Source organism: Rhamphochromis longiceps, linkage group LG4 (assembly GCF_057381845.1).
Source record: "Rhamphochromis longiceps isolate RC_006_pf linkage group LG4, R_longiceps_female_GT1.1, whole genome shotgun sequence".
Classification (NCBI taxonomy): domain Eukaryota; kingdom Metazoa; phylum Chordata; class Actinopteri; order Cichliformes; family Cichlidae; genus Rhamphochromis; species Rhamphochromis longiceps.
Window position 1 is genome coordinate 23,700,008 of NC_140560.1, and position 17,530 is coordinate 23,717,537.

At 36.6% G+C, this 17,530-nt stretch overlaps 1 protein-coding gene across 4 annotated transcripts; it reads right to left on the bottom strand.

Moving 5' to 3' along the window:
- Positions 1-1,391: 1,391 nt before the first annotated feature.
- Positions 1,392-16,488, bottom strand: LOC146671635 (nuclear GTPase SLIP-GC-like). Of its 4 annotated transcripts, none has more exons than XM_085403920.1 (23): positions 16,360-16,488; positions 13,575-13,656; positions 13,291-13,403; positions 12,482-12,523; positions 12,335-12,373; positions 11,384-11,408; positions 11,140-11,226; positions 10,744-10,831; positions 9,719-9,935; positions 9,379-9,597; positions 7,563-7,769; positions 7,295-7,470; positions 6,595-6,688; positions 6,425-6,512; positions 6,186-6,307; positions 5,777-5,950; positions 5,536-5,690; positions 4,036-4,153; positions 3,795-3,903; positions 3,563-3,693; positions 3,268-3,349; positions 3,010-3,091; positions 1,392-2,752 (listed from the first exon to the last, which is right to left on the bottom strand). In XM_085403920.1, the coding sequence occupies exons 2-23, from the start codon at positions 13,639-13,641 to the stop codon at positions 2,683-2,685; spliced, it is 2,505 nt and encodes an 834-aa protein (XP_085260046.1). In that variant the 5' UTR covers positions 13,642-13,656; positions 16,360-16,488; the 3' UTR covers positions 1,392-2,682. The 4 variants fall into 4 exon arrangements, with proteins under 4 accessions (XP_085260046.1, XP_085260043.1, XP_085260044.1 ...); XM_085403917.1 differs by lacking the exon at positions 16,360-16,488 and adding an exon at positions 15,720-16,348; XM_085403918.1 differs by lacking the exon at positions 16,360-16,488 and adding an exon at positions 15,720-16,348 and having other exon boundaries at positions 13,575-14,112.
- Between the last annotated feature and the right edge of the window lie 1,042 nt (positions 16,489-17,530).

Below are 17,530 nucleotides of genomic sequence, written 5' to 3' on the forward strand. Positions count from 1 at the left end.
GTACTGGTTTGGGCTGGTATCATCAAAGATGAGCTTGTGGGGCCTTTTCGGGTTGAGGATGGAGTCAAGCTCAACTCCCAGTCCTACTGCCAGTTTCTGGAAGACACCTTCTTCAAGCAGTGGTACAGGAAGAAGTCTGCATCCTTCAAGAAAAACATGATTTTCATGCAGGACAATGCTCCATCACACGTGTCCAAGTACTCCACAGCGTGGCTGGCAAGAAAGGGTATAAAAGAAGAAAAACTAATGACATGGCCACCTTGTTCACCTGATCTGAACCCCATTGAGAACCTGTGGTCCATCATCAAATGTGAGATTTACAAGGAGGGAAAACAGTACACCTCTCTGAACAGTGTCTGGGAGGCTGTGGTTGCTGCTGCACGCAATGTTGATGGTGAACAGATCAAAACACTGACAGAATCCATGGATGGCAGGCTTTTGAGTGTCCTTGCAAAGAAAGGTGGCTATATTGGTCGCTGATTTGTTTTTGTTTTGTTTTTGAATGTCAGAAATGTATATTTGTGAATGTGGAGATGTTATATTGGTTTCACTGGTAAAAATAAATAATTGAAATGGGTATATATTTGTTTTTTGTTAAGTTGCCTAATAATTATGCACAGTAATAGTCACCTGCACACACAGATATCCCCCTAAAATAGCTAAAACTAAAAACAAACTAAAAACTACTTCCAAAACATTCAGCTTTGATATTAATGAGTTTTTTGGGTTCATTGAGAACATGTTTGTTGTTCAATAATAAAATTATTCCTCAAAAATACAACTTGCCTAATAATTCTGCACTTCCTGTATAACGGTCTGTCTCTCTGTGTTGGCCCTGCGATAGACCTGTCCACCCCGCCTCTGGACTGCTGGGATAGGCTCCACCTACCAGGCAGAGTGACTACAATACCCCATCAGCCTTTTACGGCTGAGAGCTCATCAAGAATGATAAAAAATAATAAAATCATGTCCATATACTTCACTGTAAATTTACTATTGTTATCATTTATACACTATTTTTAATAGTCTTCACAGTCTCCTTTTACATCAACAGTCTTGCTGCCTTACGTTTTTGAGGTTGAGATACCAAAATATGAAAAAAAAAAAATACTATAATACAAAATGCATTGAGAAATATTTCATATTTTATACTTAAATTAGCCATTATTACTTATGTGAGGCAGTATCAGTTTATACTGTAAATAAGCATAAGAGGGTGAACATGCTATGCTTCAACACATCTGTGAATCATTCAGAAAAATGGAAGAAAATGTTGATGAAAGACTGATATTTATTCTGGTTCTTTAAAAAAAAGATGATTTTCCTTTAAAAAAGAAAAGAAAACAAACAAAAATAACAACAACAAAAAAACAATGCCCCTAAGAGTAAGAGTAATGGGGGTTACAGCCAATTCAGGGATTTATATCAAAGACTTTAAGCATTGAAAATGTATTCACAGAATTAAAATAACATCTGGTTATAATATTATGAGTAAGGGTGTACAACTGTTTTTAATTTTTAATACTTATATTAAAAACTGAACTTGAACAAAAATGACTGGACATGGCATTTCAGGATATTTGTGCTTAAAAACCCAAACAAAAGTATAATTGATTTGTAAGGTAAATTGGGGATTAAGATTGTAAGACACGCTTTTAGAAATAATGTGATAATATATTTTCATACAAAGCACACTCGGTTCTTTTTTGGGCACTCAAATGGCACAGGATACTTGGAAAGACCTGCAACAACAACAATGGCTGTTAGGTGTGACAGAGGTGCACCTTAGACAAACTCAAATTCTGTCAACAGCACACTATGTTGTCAAAATATCACAACAGAGTCCACTGATACTACTACCAAAACAATGTTCATATAATAATATTCTTTGTGAAGAATAAACATAGATGACAGGTCAGAAAGATTGTAGGGAACAAGAAAGCAACAATTAAAAGAGCATGACAAGAAGTGTGAATGTGTCCTTGGAAAAAAACCCCAGAAACTTTAAGTTTTACAAATAAATTTATGACTAGTTGTGTTTTTCATACACAAATCCATCTTATCCTAATTCAGATATTGTTTTTAAGAAAAACACCCTCTGCTGTGGCTCTAATGTATGAAAACCTGTCAAAAACACACATATTTGTGTGTGAAAGGTTGAGATGAAAAACTATTATCTCATAATAAAAATCTTAAATCAATGGTCTGGATGACTTGTTACCTTTAAATATTTGTAGGTAAATCCAATCACAGTTTTAATTGTAATTTTAGATAAAATACATTGATGTTCCTTTTAATTACAGGGGAATTACGCGTTAGTTGTGGGCTGTATTATAAAGTGTTGCCATGTTTTTACCTTCTGTGATAAGTAGACTGATTTTACATGTACTGAAATGTACTATATAATTGTCATTGTCATCTGAATGAACCATAACTAAACTCATGAAATAAAAGCATTAAAGTAGATCAAAACATATATGTAGAGTGATGTGAATCTCTTTCAGTTTTTCCTCCAACTTCTCTGCTAGCCTCAAGATTTAAAACATTAAAAGAGACAAATGTCTTACAGAAATAAAAATCCAGAATCACTTATGACATTCACAAAATCAAAGTCAAATGTCACCAAAGACCAAATAAAAACAACTGAAAAGGACTGAGACCAAATCAGATGTTTTCTTTGTTTTAAACAGCACTTCCTCTGGGAAGACCTGTTTGTGTCCAGGCTTCTGCAGTTTCTACCTGGTCAGCAAATCTGAAACATTAAAAAAAGAGAGCAAAGGTTTGACAATAAACAATAACCAATGAACATAATATAATTTCTACATTTTTAAAATCGTAATATTGCTTGTAAAACTCCTCACACTAAAGAATACTAATGGCTATAATTAGTTTAAATGTTGAATTGCAGATTCCCCTAAAATGGACTCATTGCAGCCTCTGAGCTGATCATCATACTTTGGCTTAAAATAAATGTTAACATTGTTAAGATTATATTATATTAGGAGTTACCCAGTAAGAGACACTTCATCATCTGGAGTGCCTGGAAGTTCATCATAACGTTTCTTCACCATATCAAGCTCTGTTGAAACATCTGAAAAACAAATTTGAATTTTTGTGAATCAGTAATTTATAAGTTAATTTAAAAAATAGATAAATAGTTACATAGACTAAGTTATCAGGTGCAAGATTGCAAAGATAAAGAGAAAAGGACGGAAGCATTATCAAGCACTTGGAACCAATGTAATTACAGCAAACTGTCCTGTTTACCTGGGAGTGAGCTCCCATCAGTCTTGAATGAAAGTTCAAAGGATTCCTTCATAGTAGTCTCCAGAATCTCAAGGATGTCTCTCTAATTTAAAAAAAAATTGTATTCACTTATCACAGATCAAATATTGTATTAAAGTCAAATTAAATTACATTTAGAAATTTCTCAGACTTGATTTAAAACATAAATGGAAACATAACTTTTTGTATAAGTCTATTCCAGTTAAACACAGAAAAAGCCTTCAGGTGAGCTATAACAAAATATGGTCATAATACTTCTTCATAAAACAGGACAAACCCTTAAACTGCGTAACTTCTCCAACATGGTATTTTTTGCCTGCTCAAACATGTCCTTTTTTGAGTGCACATGGTTCTTAATAGTCTCCCTCATGTTGTACAGCTGGCCTTCTCCTCTAAATTCTGCAGCCTCTACAATAAGACAGAAAACTCCAATCAGATTTCTCTTGCTCAATAATGATAAATATAAATATGTGTTTTAGTGCCAAGTTGTGAATAATATTATCTCTTACTCTTGTAGCCTTCTTCCATAATGTTCACAATTGTCTCTGTCAGACTGCTGTAGACTTTTTTCTTCTGTTCCCGGATCATTCTGTTCAGTTTTGCCTTAATTTTTTCTTCCTTAGAGACAAAACATGAAATACAGATGAACGTCGTTTTAAATTACATCAAGCTATAAAACTAATTTTTCCTTTTTTCCTTTTACTGTACTTTACTGTTTGAATTGATGTATAGGAAAGTTTCATCTCTTACCTCTGTCTTGAGAAATCTAAGCTGCAGTTCAGTATTTTTGTACTTTTCAATCAGAGAATCAGTGTTAAGAGAAAAAGTCTTGATGACTCCGTTGAATGCTCCACATTCTGAGTCATTTCTAAAAAATGTAAACATTGTGGTTATTAATGGCAGAGTTGGCAAGTTTATATTTGAAAATTGTGATATGTTATAAACAGAGATGGGCAGTAACGCGTTACTGTAATCCGATTACTTTTTTCAAGTAACGAGTAAAGTAAGGGATTACTATTGCAAAAACGGTAATTAGATTACCTTTACTTTCCCGTTACTAAAACCGTGATTTTTTTGCGAGAATGTCTCATGACAGTGACGTAAGCGAGTGCCACGGTCGTGACAACAGCTGTGTGCAGATCAACAATGGATCATGTATCGAGTGCAGGAGAGAGTATGAGCGTGCAGCGTTTAAAGTGTGGAAGTACTGACCTTACTTTAAGTTTGAATCCATAAAAGGTGACAAAAACATTAGCGTCCATTAGCATTGTGCGTGGGAAGAAAACATCTTTTTACAGCGAAAAATCCCCTAAACTTCCAAGCAAGCTCCGAGTGCGCTATGACTTAATGGGAAATTCACAGAGAAACTGCCGTATCCTTCCACTGACCGCTGCGGCACACCTGCACCAGGGTATACCTCCGCCTACCCAACTCCTGCTTTACAGGTGAAAATAGAGCAACAGGACCGCTAGTCTTTGATTTTATTTATTTTCTGCTGTGTTTTACTTGCATCTATTTGAAAGAGTGAGTGTAAACACAAAAAAATATATATATTTTATGTGCTGGAATGTGCAGAAAATAGGTTTAAATATTAAACAAATTTCTTCCAGTCAGAGAATGTTGCATATAATTAAATTTTTGCTTGATGCATAAAGTTAAAAGATTAAAATTAATAAAACTATAAAAGCTTGTGGGGATAGGTTAATTGGATAATCCAAATTGCCACTAGGTGTGAATGTGTGAATGAATGTGAGTGTGAATGGTTGTCTGTCCTTGTGTGTTAGCCCTGCGACAGACTGGCGAACTGTCCAGGGTGTACCCTGCCTCTCGCCCTATGACAGCTGGGATAGGCTCCAGCGCCCCCCGCGACCCTGAAAAGGACAAGCGGAAGCGAATGGATGGATGGATGGATGGATGGATGGATGGATAAAAGTTTTAAAAAGAGACTGTTCCATTTGATTACATTTTGTATGGATTATCCATTATTAGAAAAAGTAGAATTGGGCTGAAAGATCTATCGCTTTATCACCTATTCAGGTTGTAAATCGTATTTTTAAAAAGTAACTAAGTAACTAAGTAATTAATTACTTTTGAAAATAAGTAATCAGTAAAGTAACGGGATTACTTTTTGGGGAAAGTAATCAGTAATTAGTTACTGATTACTTTTTTCAAGTAACTTGACCAACACTGGTTATAAATTACATATCTTGAATAATATTATGTGACTGTTTAGAACTTGTCTTTTCTTACGGGAAGGTCTTTCTGAATTCTTCATCAATGCTGTCAGTCAGACATGAAGCCAACTTCATGTTAAGGTTAATTAGGGTCTTGTTCTTTGGTTTGTGGACGCCACCATTCTCAACGACACACTTCAGTACACTGTGAAAAGCACCACCCTTCTTTCCCTAAAGCAAAAAAGAAAACAGAATTATTTAAATACATACTCCTGTAAAACCTGTTGTTTTGTTACAACTAGATTTAAAATACATACGTGATACAAGAAGTTCTTGAGTTTTTCTCCGTATGAACGTTTGGATTTCTCAACGCCATCATTAAGACATTTTTCAAAGGCCGTAATGGTCTCTTCCATTTCTTTGTTGATATTTGCAAGTTGAAGGATCATGTTTCTCTCAAGTTCTGAACACACCTCACCTTTTTTATCATCCTGAAAAATATTTGAAGGAATAAAACTATAAAAAAAATACTTATTATTTCTTATAGATCTATAAACTCCACTTGGCTTTAAGTCACTCTACTGTAAGTAAAACAGAACGGCAAAAATACATGAATCAATTGATCACTTAATAACCTATAAATTAATACATAAAAAAAACATAATAAGAAACGCAAAGACATTTGAGAAATCCCAACATGTAAGAGTTGGTTTTACTTGACCTTACCACTCCTCCGGAGTTGGCTCCTTGAATCAAAGCAAGAATCCCATAAGCTCCACTCACATAGTTTACTATCTCAGAGTGACAGTCATTGAGCTCTTGCAAAAATCCCTGAAGTTTGGTTATTTCTGTTAAGAATAAATTTCAGTGCCACAGTTTGAAATCACATACTATAATTCAAATTAAATAATTCTTCTTTCAGTCAGAGCAAACTAAAACAACATGTGCATCAAGACTTCACCTACCAGTCTCTTCTGGACTTAGATGCTTCCCTTTTAGGAACTCTTTGGAGCTCACTGTGAACACTTTGAAACTGTCGTCAGTGAAGTGTTTCTGCGGAAAAATGATTTAATTTTAAAGCATCTTTGCAACTGTGGAGAGTCTGTATTATTTTCTGTAAGCCTATAAAACTCACATTAATCTTGCTTCGCTTGTTGAATTCTTTCCTTACTCCATCCTTGGCTTGCTGGTTTCTCATTACTATTCCATCATGGATATGAGCTCGTGAACTACAAGAAATGTGCACATCTGTACTGTTACCGTCATCACTATTATCATCACCATCACCATCATTAATTTGGGGCAGGCTGGGCGGTTTTGATTTATTCTTGGCCTTTAGGTGAAAATGTGGGAACCAAACTGAGCTTTGCCTGACTTTTGCACACCTGTAACTCTTTGTTAACACATAGATTGTATTTAAAGACTGGCTGTGGCAATGTTTCTCTGCCTGATGGTGCTGGTACTCCAGTTTGTTGCCTTCTATTTTTAAATGTCTGGTCTGGTTAATATCCTCTCATACTTGCTAACTTGGGTTGTCAGAGCCTCACACCAAAATACTTACCTGTTCACTACAGTCTCCGTCTTTTTTCCTTCCAGCCAGTCATTGAGTACTCTCTCCCAAACCACCACCTTAGGGTGGTGCTCTCCACTAAATCACCAGTTCATTGTATACATTTGTTTCATTGGAAATAAACCTATTGAGCTTCAGTTGTGCGAGTCTGCTTTGCGGGTCCAGTCATATATGATTATATGGCTTTATTTGCTTAATGTATTTATTTTGACTGTTTAAAAAACAAACTCGCAAATATGGGAGTTTGCATGGAAAATTTACTTACAGATCATCTGAATCATCAAGAAGATCAGACTTGGTGCAGATAAAGTGAATTTGCTGACATTCGCCACCATTTCCAATCAGACTACTGACACTTTCCAGGATCTCCCAGGCTGCTTTCTCTGATGCTGCTCGATTAATTTCAGTCACAATCCACACAGTAGAACAATCTCCAACAATCTGAAAGGAGAATAACATGTCTCAGTGCTTAATAGAAAGATGACTGTTTACAGACAACACAGTATAAGCAAAGAGCAGTAAATGTGAATTACCCCTTTCCACATCTGATCTCTGCTCTTGTTACAGTCGCCATTTCCAGGAAGGTCCACAAGTGTGACATGCTGGAGAAGAGACTTGTTTGGCACCCTGACAGTCACACACTTCACCAGTGGCCAAAACCACTTTTTTCCTTCATTGCCTTCTCCTTGTTTTGAATCACTTCTTGTGTACTTGACACATTTTGCAGAAAGTTCATTAGCCTGCAATAAATAATAAAAGCAGTGCAGTTTAATTTTAATCCTACAGTTTAAGTGCTTTACAAAAACCATTAAAAAGTCCGTGACATAAAAAAAAAAAAACAACTTAAAGAAATTGGATCACTAAAAAAAGGTTTTTTTTAAATTATTTTATTTTTTGCTTTTATATTAAACACAGCATGCTTATACAGATTCAACTGAGGACAATTACTACATTTAGCATTTGTGAACTTGTAAGTAAAAAAGAAAAAGAAGGAGAAAAAAAGAGGAAGAAAAAATTATAACAACATTAACTAAATAAAGAGTAAAATAAAATAAGAAAATTCGCGCAGAGCGTGAGGCATGAATTATGATCAGTTAATTAAGAATTCTAGAAATGGCTACCAAATCGTACAAAACTCGCCAGTTTCCCCTTTCTATCAAATATTATCTGTTCCACCCTGGCCACAGACACCATCTCATTAAGCCACCTTTTAAAACACGGGGCCGAAGAAGACCGCCACTGTAAAAGAATAAGTTTCTTTGCAGCCAGCATTGTAATTATCTGTTTTTGTGAAAAGGAAAAAAGATTCGATTGATGCAAATGATCCAATTATAGCCAGTGTACCATCAAGTGGTACTTTTTCCTAAATTGGTTTGAAAACCACGTAAAAATCTGGCTCCAAAAAGCTTTAAAGACAGGGCAATGCCAAAATAGATGTGCAAGGGAACCTTCGTCAATTTTCGATTTAAATGATCAGATTGTGTCATGTACAAGCTTCCCCTTGCGTTATATTGGATCAAGACTGAGGAGAAATTCAGGTCATGTGAAACCCTTTTTAAAACAATCAACCATTTGATAGTTTTGAGAAAGTCTCTAATTATCATTCAAAAAAAGTGAAAATAGATTTTCATGAATTATTTAAAAGTTTTTATTCTCTATTTAAATAACACTTACTACACTCTTGTTGTCAACAGCAGAAACTACTTCATGTGAGAATTTTGCATAGTTTTCGACCACTTTGAGATATTAATAAGCCACTTTAAGGTGCTCCCTTATTTGCAAGGGACCACTACAGCGAATAACTTGGCATGTCTTGACTTTCAGGGTTTTACACCACTTTATGCCATTCCTGACACAACCGACTGTCAGACACCAATTTACTAAAGTTTGTGGCCACTTTGATTCAATCTTTGCTCAGCAGTTAATTTCTAAAGAGTGATTTAAAAAGGGTAGTTAGGTTAGAACAGGGAACTGATCACTGTTGTGTGAAGAGGTAAAGGTTCTTACTGCGAAAGAAAGAAAGAAAGAAAGAAAGAAAGAAAGAAAGAAAGAAAGAAAGAAAGAAAGAAAGAAAGAAAGAAAGAAAGAAAGAAAGAAAGAAAGAAAGAAAGAAAGATCGATCGATCACTGGATCTGTTTTTGGTGTTTTGTGTTTTTTGGACTTTTGGATCTATGCTGCATTCTGTTTTCAGAAGTGAGATGTGTTTCCAATTTGTAATCTTTTGTCAATTTGGTCAGTTCCCTTTTGTGTCCAAGTTGTCCTAGTTTCACCTATGTCCCCTTCCCGGCATCCCCAGTGTGTAGTCTATCATGGCTGTCTGTTATAGTAGTAATATGAGTTTGTCTTACTGATTCACATCTCAAAATCTTTCGCCTGGATTGGAGAAATTCTGGAATTTCTTTGAAATATTTCTTCTCCATGAGGTTTTCAGAGGACTTCTCTTTCCATTCTTCTCCATAAAGTGCTGTCAGCTTTTCAACAGCATCACGATAATCATCGTCTTTCTTGTGCTGATCTTCATTATTGTCAAGAAACTGACAAAATGACCACAACTCATCTTTCCACTCCTACAAAAATAGATGACAAGCCATTTATTGGAGGAATGTACCCAGCCTTAAGCTCCAAGAACTGCACTATAACAAATGATTTAGTTTTAAGTACAAATCAAACTTTGAGAATTCATTTTACCTCCTTTGTGATGAACTCAATTTCTGCTTCATACTTTGTGCTACGTGTGTTGGCTTCCAGTTTGATCATGACTGAGGTGCAGGCATTGATGCTTCCTGAGGGTAAAAGATTCTTCTCTTTGATGATGGCATTTATCAAAGAGCTCTTTCCAGCCCCAGTTTTACCAAAGACACCAACCAGCTCCCTCTTGTCTGTCTCCAAATCACTGATCTTTTTCCTGTTGAACAATATTTTAAATATGGGTTAATTGATTCAGTCATGAAAACATTTTTAAGCATGCTTCAAAAGGTTTAAAAGAGAGTTTTGTTATTTTTAATAGTAATCACTACTAGGTATTTCAGTTTTATAGACTCGCTCCACTAATTGTTTACTGTATGTTGTTTTGATCTACACCTTCTTTTTTGTGTCAGCTAAAGTGAAAATGTTTCCTTCAAGAGTTGGTAGATACCGGGAACAGGAAAAAAAATGTAGCTAAGTCACCAAAACTTCCTAAAAATATCAGTCTTTGTTGGTCTTAACTTGGAAAGTTTTAGTTTACTACCGAATCATTCCGTCATCTATAATTGTGCGGCTGTAAGTCAAAAGTATGATGTAAAAATAACTAAACAAAGAACCAACACGTCAAACAGACTGACACAAGAAACTAACTGGTGACTATTGAACCAAAAGGGTTCATGTTCAGGCAGCTCGATGGCATGATGGCACTGTTGTCTCACACTACCATCTGGTTGGGGGCCTTTTTGTTTTGAGTTTACGTGTTCTCTCTGTGTTTGCCTCGGTTCTCTCCAGGTACTCTGGCTTTCTCCAACAGTCCAAAGACGTGCAATTAGTGCATTTAGGTTAATTCATCTCCATGTGACTAAATTACACATAACTAGCAGCTTCTGAGGATGTTTTACAGATATTTTGTGCATTTTTGCTTTCTTTAAAAACAAACTCTCTGTGATTTGTTTGTGAAACTGTCACACAATCAGGAGTGGAACCAGGCCCATACATTACAAAATATGAAAAAAATTAATACTCACTTCAAGAAAGCACTGAGTTTGTCTTGGTCATTTAGTCTGGCATGTACAAATGTCATGATGCTTTTCACATCAGACAGTATGATTGATTCTGTGGACAAAAAAGTAAAAAACTATTTAGAAGGAATTATAGACTAGAATAACCAGAAAATGTAAAATCTCATGTAAAAAAAACAAACCTGTGTGAATTAGAGTATATCAGGATCATAATATGACCATTTACCAATCATACTTAGTATACCATGCATCATGTGACTGTTACATTTTGACAACAGGCCAAAGAAAAAGTAATTTCTAGCATCAAAGATGAAACTGGCATGTTGGGAAAATTGTGCTGCACAGAGGTTTAACCCTATAGTGGCTTAAACTGTGACACTGTTTAGTAAGAAACATAAATACCTTCAAATCCTGGCATAGACAGACGTTGTCGCTTAGCTGGTGACTGCAACCTGCTGGCATCACTTTGAAGGTCTGATTTTCTCTTTCCTGATTGGATAAAAACAACAAAAAATAATAAGAAAAGAAAAACGTCTTTCTCTCAGTAAATCTATTCTTAGTAAAGTTATGTAGATTGCAAAAAATATTGGTGCCTTTTAAACAAAGACTAATATGAGATGCAATAAATACGATGCATGTGTCTCACCTGTATCACTTGTGGATGGCAAGACCTGAGGATGAATATGAGTTATACAGGAAATTATTACTATTTGCATTGGCATTGCTCTTTAACAGCATTTAAAGGACACTAATGTACAAGTTCTCCATGTTTTCAACTAGCAGACTGATGAAGAGTACATTACGCCCTCCCATTACCCTCTTCTTATGCTATGAGACAATTCTTTTACATAATTAAGTTTTGGTGGCAGATTTCTGTTCTCGTGTATTAATCACATGTTTAATCATATCACATTAGTAATAGTAATATCACTTTAGTATAGCAAGAGCACTCCTGTCACTTAGTTGTATGCATGTGCACTAGAAATGAGCCCTGTGCTCTACACACACACACTGACACAGTGGGGCCATTGTTAGTTCATGGGAGACGTTAAACAGATAGTGAGACTCCCTCTCCTTTTCAGGGATGTAAATCTTTAGGTGACGGTTAAGCAGAAAGCAAGGTTATAATTCTCTCTGAGAGGGAGAGGGTTTTAAGCATGAGGCTGATGGTATAGCCTCCCCGTGAGAGGGGCCAACATGTAAGAGTTTGTGGAGTGTCTTTGTCTGTCTCTGGGTATATAAGATGTAAGGGCGGTGGCCACGATTCAGAGATGATCCTAGTGGTTTGGCTGGGATGCTTCTATCCACATTGCAATGTGTTTATTACACCCTTTTCAAAACGCTCAATGGGTGTGTTGCAGGTTATTGTCAAAATTTCCACAACAAAGTCCCAGTCATGAAGACCTACAGAGACGGTTAGCGAACCCCTAGCTAGGGCAAAATGTATATTTCCCAACCCAACCTATGAATTAGGTTTTTAGATTCAGTCATTTATTGGTTTCTGTAGAGAGTGGTCAGTTTCTATAGACCAGAGGATGGAGCTTTACTTTGTCTCAGGTAGTTGGCCTAAATGTCTGAAATTCAGTATAACCCTTACCTGAACCACATCAGCTGCTTCTTCATGCTCCTGTTCACACTGCAGATAAAAGTGCAAAGCAGTGTTTAATATTAACCTCTTAAACGTGTATTAAAATTGTATTTGTCATATGGACATTTAAGAACTTTTCCCTTCACATTTACTTACTTGAACAGAATTGACTGTTTCCCGATTTGAGTTTTCTTCTTCCTACAACAGTAAAATCAGTTCAAATCTATATTAGTTAAGAATTAATAAAATTACTCTACAAATAATTACTGCCAGTGAGACGCTGTCGAACACCAGTGGGTCATTTGGTGTTCCCTCTCCATGGTAGACTATCACTTCTTGTTCCAACGCAGAGTGGTATTTTTGTGTAGCTTATCTGTGTAGCCAGTCTAATTAAAAACGTATAGATAGCGTATTTCATAGTGTTATCTTCATGCACTCTGTGTATTCACTCACTAATTATAGTCACAGTATTCACTCACTGTGCCATCAGGGATTCGCTAGCTTAGCTTGGCCTGTAGCCAACTCACTAGCAGCATGGCCCTTTCACCTGTACCTCCTGCACTTTCTTGCTCATTGTGTCAGATTACTTTTGTTACTTTTGTGCTTAATTACTCCTTAGCCTCCTTTAGCAATAATGATACTATTTGTAGACTATTTGCAGCTCTGGAGGCCAGGATCACAGAATTGGAGACTCTGCTTCGCACCCTTAAACATCCCATAGCTAGCAAGGCCCCTTTAGCCCAGCAAAGCAGTGTTTAATATTAACCTCTTACTACTGTTTCTTGATTTCTTGATTTGTGTTTATTTCTTCCTAGCACAACAAAAACATTTCAGTTTTAGTAAAGAATTAACAAAAATGACACTACATATTATTACCGCCAGTACATTTTTAATATTCTGATAATTCTAACAACAGTTCACCTCCGAACACTCAAATAAAAATGTTGTTAAAAAAACGTAATTACCTTTAACAGCTTGAGGTTCTTCTTGAATTTCACTCTTGGTCCAGCTTTTGGGATCAAATTATCAATTTCTCGATCATCAAGGACACGCAGACTTTCTGCATCGATTTGTTCATCTGTAATTAAAAATAAAGTTGCAGAGATAAAGATTATTCTCAACTTGCTTTAGAAATTCTTGTTCAATGAGTGACAAAGCAATGGGCATAGTTATATGAGCTGTTTCACAGTTAACAGATCACATCAGGATCAATATCTGTACCGATCATGGATTCACGTTAATACTTTACCTTTAAATTTCTCCACCCACTCACTTAGCCCCCATTCAGCCAGTTTGTTTCTTACGAAATCATCCATGACAAGGAAGTGAAACTGTAAGATAAACTGTGATGTTTAACCAGACAGTACTGCTTTACAGGTTAGACATTTGTGATCAACTTCTCCTTTAATGCATATATAAATCAGAGACACTGATATCAAATTCAGATTAAAAGTTCAACAGTTCACCTTTTGTTAGAAGTAACGCAGGAAAAGGCTGCTGAGGGAGATAATAATGGATTGGATTTATATAGCGCTTTTCAAAGAACCCAAGGCGCTTTTCAATGCCACTATTCATTCACTCTCGCATTCACACACTGGTGGAGGCAAGCTACGGTTGTAGCCACAGCTGCCCTGGGGCAGACTGACAGAAGCGAGGCTGCCATATCGCGCCATCGGCCCCTCTGGCCAACACTAGTAGGTAAAGTGTCTTGCCCAAGGACACAACGACCAGGAGGGAGAGCCCGGGGATCGAACCGGCGACCTTCTGGTTACAGATACGCTTCCCCCCTGAGCCACGGCCGCCCCGATGTGAAGTAAGCAGTGAGACACAGACAGAAAACAGGCGGGAAGAAAGCAAAAAGTCTGAAAACAGGTTAAAAACAAGTTAAAAACAAACTGGAACTGTGTGGCTCAGACTGCACAATTGCAGCTGCATCTATACATTTAATAGAAAGGTAAATCCAACATGAATAAAGCGGATGCAGGGTAAAGCAGAACTGAGAACAGAGAAGAGCAGGAAGAGGTGGTGTTTGTGCAGGCCAGATTGGAAGTGACTGAGAGAGGGGGGTAACAACCTCCCCAGACCAATATAATCCAATAGTAACGTAGTAACTCTATACTGAGTCCTTCAATTACTTGACATTGTAATCCAACACAGCACAAATAGAGAATAAATGTAGTTTGGAAAGGAAGGCACTTTTGTGCTATTTTAATCACATAATCATATGATTATGTGACAAAATAGCACAAAAGTGCTAAACTACATTTATTCTCTATTTGTGTTGTGTTGGATTACAATGTCAAGTAATTGAAGGACTCAGTATAGCGTTACTACCTTACTATTGGATTATATTGACACGACCCAAAGAAGTGCAACTTCCTGCCTGGATGTGCCAATCCTCTGCTCTCTCATTACTCTCAAGATCAGTATTAGAAATTTGCATTATCTCGGAGTAGAATAATTAGTTAAGTATATTAAGTGATTATTATTATTTAATACATCCTTTGCTTTGCTCCTGCTAAATAGCTTTAATAAAATATTCTGCATTCAAAAAGTCTAAAGTAAAGATCACAGAAAAAGTGGTTGTATGCATGGGCGTGAATGGGGCAAGTTGTCTAAAGCCCAACTTAAGATGGGCAGCAACAGTACCTCAACTGAACATAATGTCACTGGAAACAGAATAAAAAATATTTCTGACAAAATACTTATAGACGGAGTCTGAGTTTGATAGAAAAATACACACAGTTTAAAAACCAAATATAAACAGTTCGGCTAATATGACACTTTTGGTTCAATCCTTTTTTTCCCCCTTCAGTTCTAAGACCACCCATTTTGTGGATGAAAGAGTTATTTTAGCCACAGAACATCTGATATGATTTTCTTGGCTGTGCGGAACAATCAGTTTCAGCTTATACTGTTTATTCTTGTGCTCTGTGTGCAGCTGGGTTTGCTAGTTCACAGACTTTATAGAGCGCATTGGATCATGACAAGAGGAATGCAATGTACACTTTATCTCTTACACCCTAAACCTCCCCACCCCCAACTTCCTGGCGCATCCCACAGCCCTGGAGAATGTACGTTCCAAAATGTTTGCATTGGACTGCAGAACAATGTTGTAGTACTCATGTTTTTAGTAGATTTTCTGTTTCACAGTCAGTAGATCACATCCGTATCAATATCTTCAAATCTCTCCAGCCACTTACTTAGGCCCAGTTTTTTTTCTCCACAAAATCATCCATAAGCAAGAAACTAAAAGATAAACTGTAATATTTCATCAGACAGTACTGCTTGACAAATTAGACTTTGTAATCAACTGGTCCTTAAATTCATTGACTCTAATTCTATATTCAGATAAACTTTTATTGAATTCAAATTAAAAGTTTAAACTACTTACCTTTGGTTTAAAGTAATGCAGAAAAAGACAGTTGACAATAAAATAAATAAATGAACAAAAAGTTAAAAAAAAAATAAAAACAAAATGCAGGGAGGCACACACTGGAACAGGGTGAAAAAAAAAATCTAGCAAAAAGCAAAAGTCCAAAAACAAAACTGAGACTCGGTTTTGCAAAAAGTGTAGTTCACTGTTTGGCAAGTGAAAGTGGATCGCTACATATAATACAACGCTAAATCTAGACAGAGTAAAGTGGGTGTGCACGGAAAAGCAGAACTCAGAAAACAAAAAACAGGATAGGGAAGACGCAGAAGTGGTGTTGATGCATGTAGAAAGCGGTTTTGTTTGGTGACAAACAAATCGAATGGATTAAAGTTTACAGATTATTACAGATTAAAAACAAAAGACAAGAAATAAAGAACACTGTGTTATATAAGTATTTAACACAAATTAGTGATAAAATCGCACAATTATGTCCGTTTTCTAAGCTTCATTCCGTACTAACAAACAGAGGCGTCATAAGGATGAGAAAAGTGATAACATGAGCGCTAGAAAAATAGTAAACCGTCAATTACTTTTACTTTTGAAAATATTAACATATTACAATAAAGGGATGTTTGTTTCATAAGGTATTTGACCTTACCACTCCTCTCTTCTAGAATTAATGTCGTTTTGTCATTGCCAACAAATAATGAAATCTAGTCAGCGTCTGACATCGCCTCCCCTCCTTATTTCATGATTTGGTTCGGTCCAGTGCGCCAGGCTGAGCGCCAGAGCACTAACAGATCCGGTTCATAAGAGAGAGAGAGACAGATGGAAATAATAAGAAGATAACGAAGTCCATATGAAAGAAACTGCTCGAAATTCCTGGTATTTGTAATGTGTTGTATTGTGGCGGGGAAAGAAACAAAAACAAACAAAGCCAAACAAAGGAAAGCCAAACAATAATGGTTATAAAATAAAATAAAAACCCTGTATGTTAAAAAAGGAGTAAGAAGCAGCTCTGGAAGAAGCATAAGCTTTTCTAATCCCACCCCCTTTCCACCACTACTAATAATCAACACGTTTTCTTCCTATTTATCCATCAGAAATTCTTCCTTACAATTTGTTACATGTGTTTGCTTTTATAACCCTAACACGTCAAAACATATACAAATTTACAGATATATAAAGTTATATAAACATACTTGTGCGTGCGTGCGTGCATCCACACACACACACACACACACACACACACACACACACACACACACACACACACACACACACACACACACACACGTTTTGTTTTTTTTACTGCTTGTTAGACTGAGTCGTGCTGGGACATTGCTTCCGTTCTTCACTTCAGTCCACAATTTCACTCCACACACAGAAATGCAAAAGCTTTTTACTATTGTATGGATACTGGGGTATATTAAATTTAATCCCCCCAAATTGCATGCCCCTTCTCTTTAAGAAAACAATTTTAGAATTTTTTTTATTTTAACAGTGGATGACTCGACCACCTGTCCCAGATTATGTCATCGGTGTCACGGTCTGCTCCGTGCCTCTGCTCCTTGGTATTCGTGTAACCCGTGCTTGCTGTCCTCTCCTTCCACAATCCTCCTGGGAAAATACCAGAGGCAAATACACCACACTGCGACAAACTCACACTCACTGACTTCTAGCTGGGAAACTGACGGGAAGTCTCACGAAACAAGCGTCGGAGAGAGCTCCACAACACACCTAAGTAGCTCCCCCGACGAGGCTTGATCAGCTGCAGGTGTGCGTAATGAGCTCCCTCAGGTGTGGCCAGCATCCAGTCTGAACACACC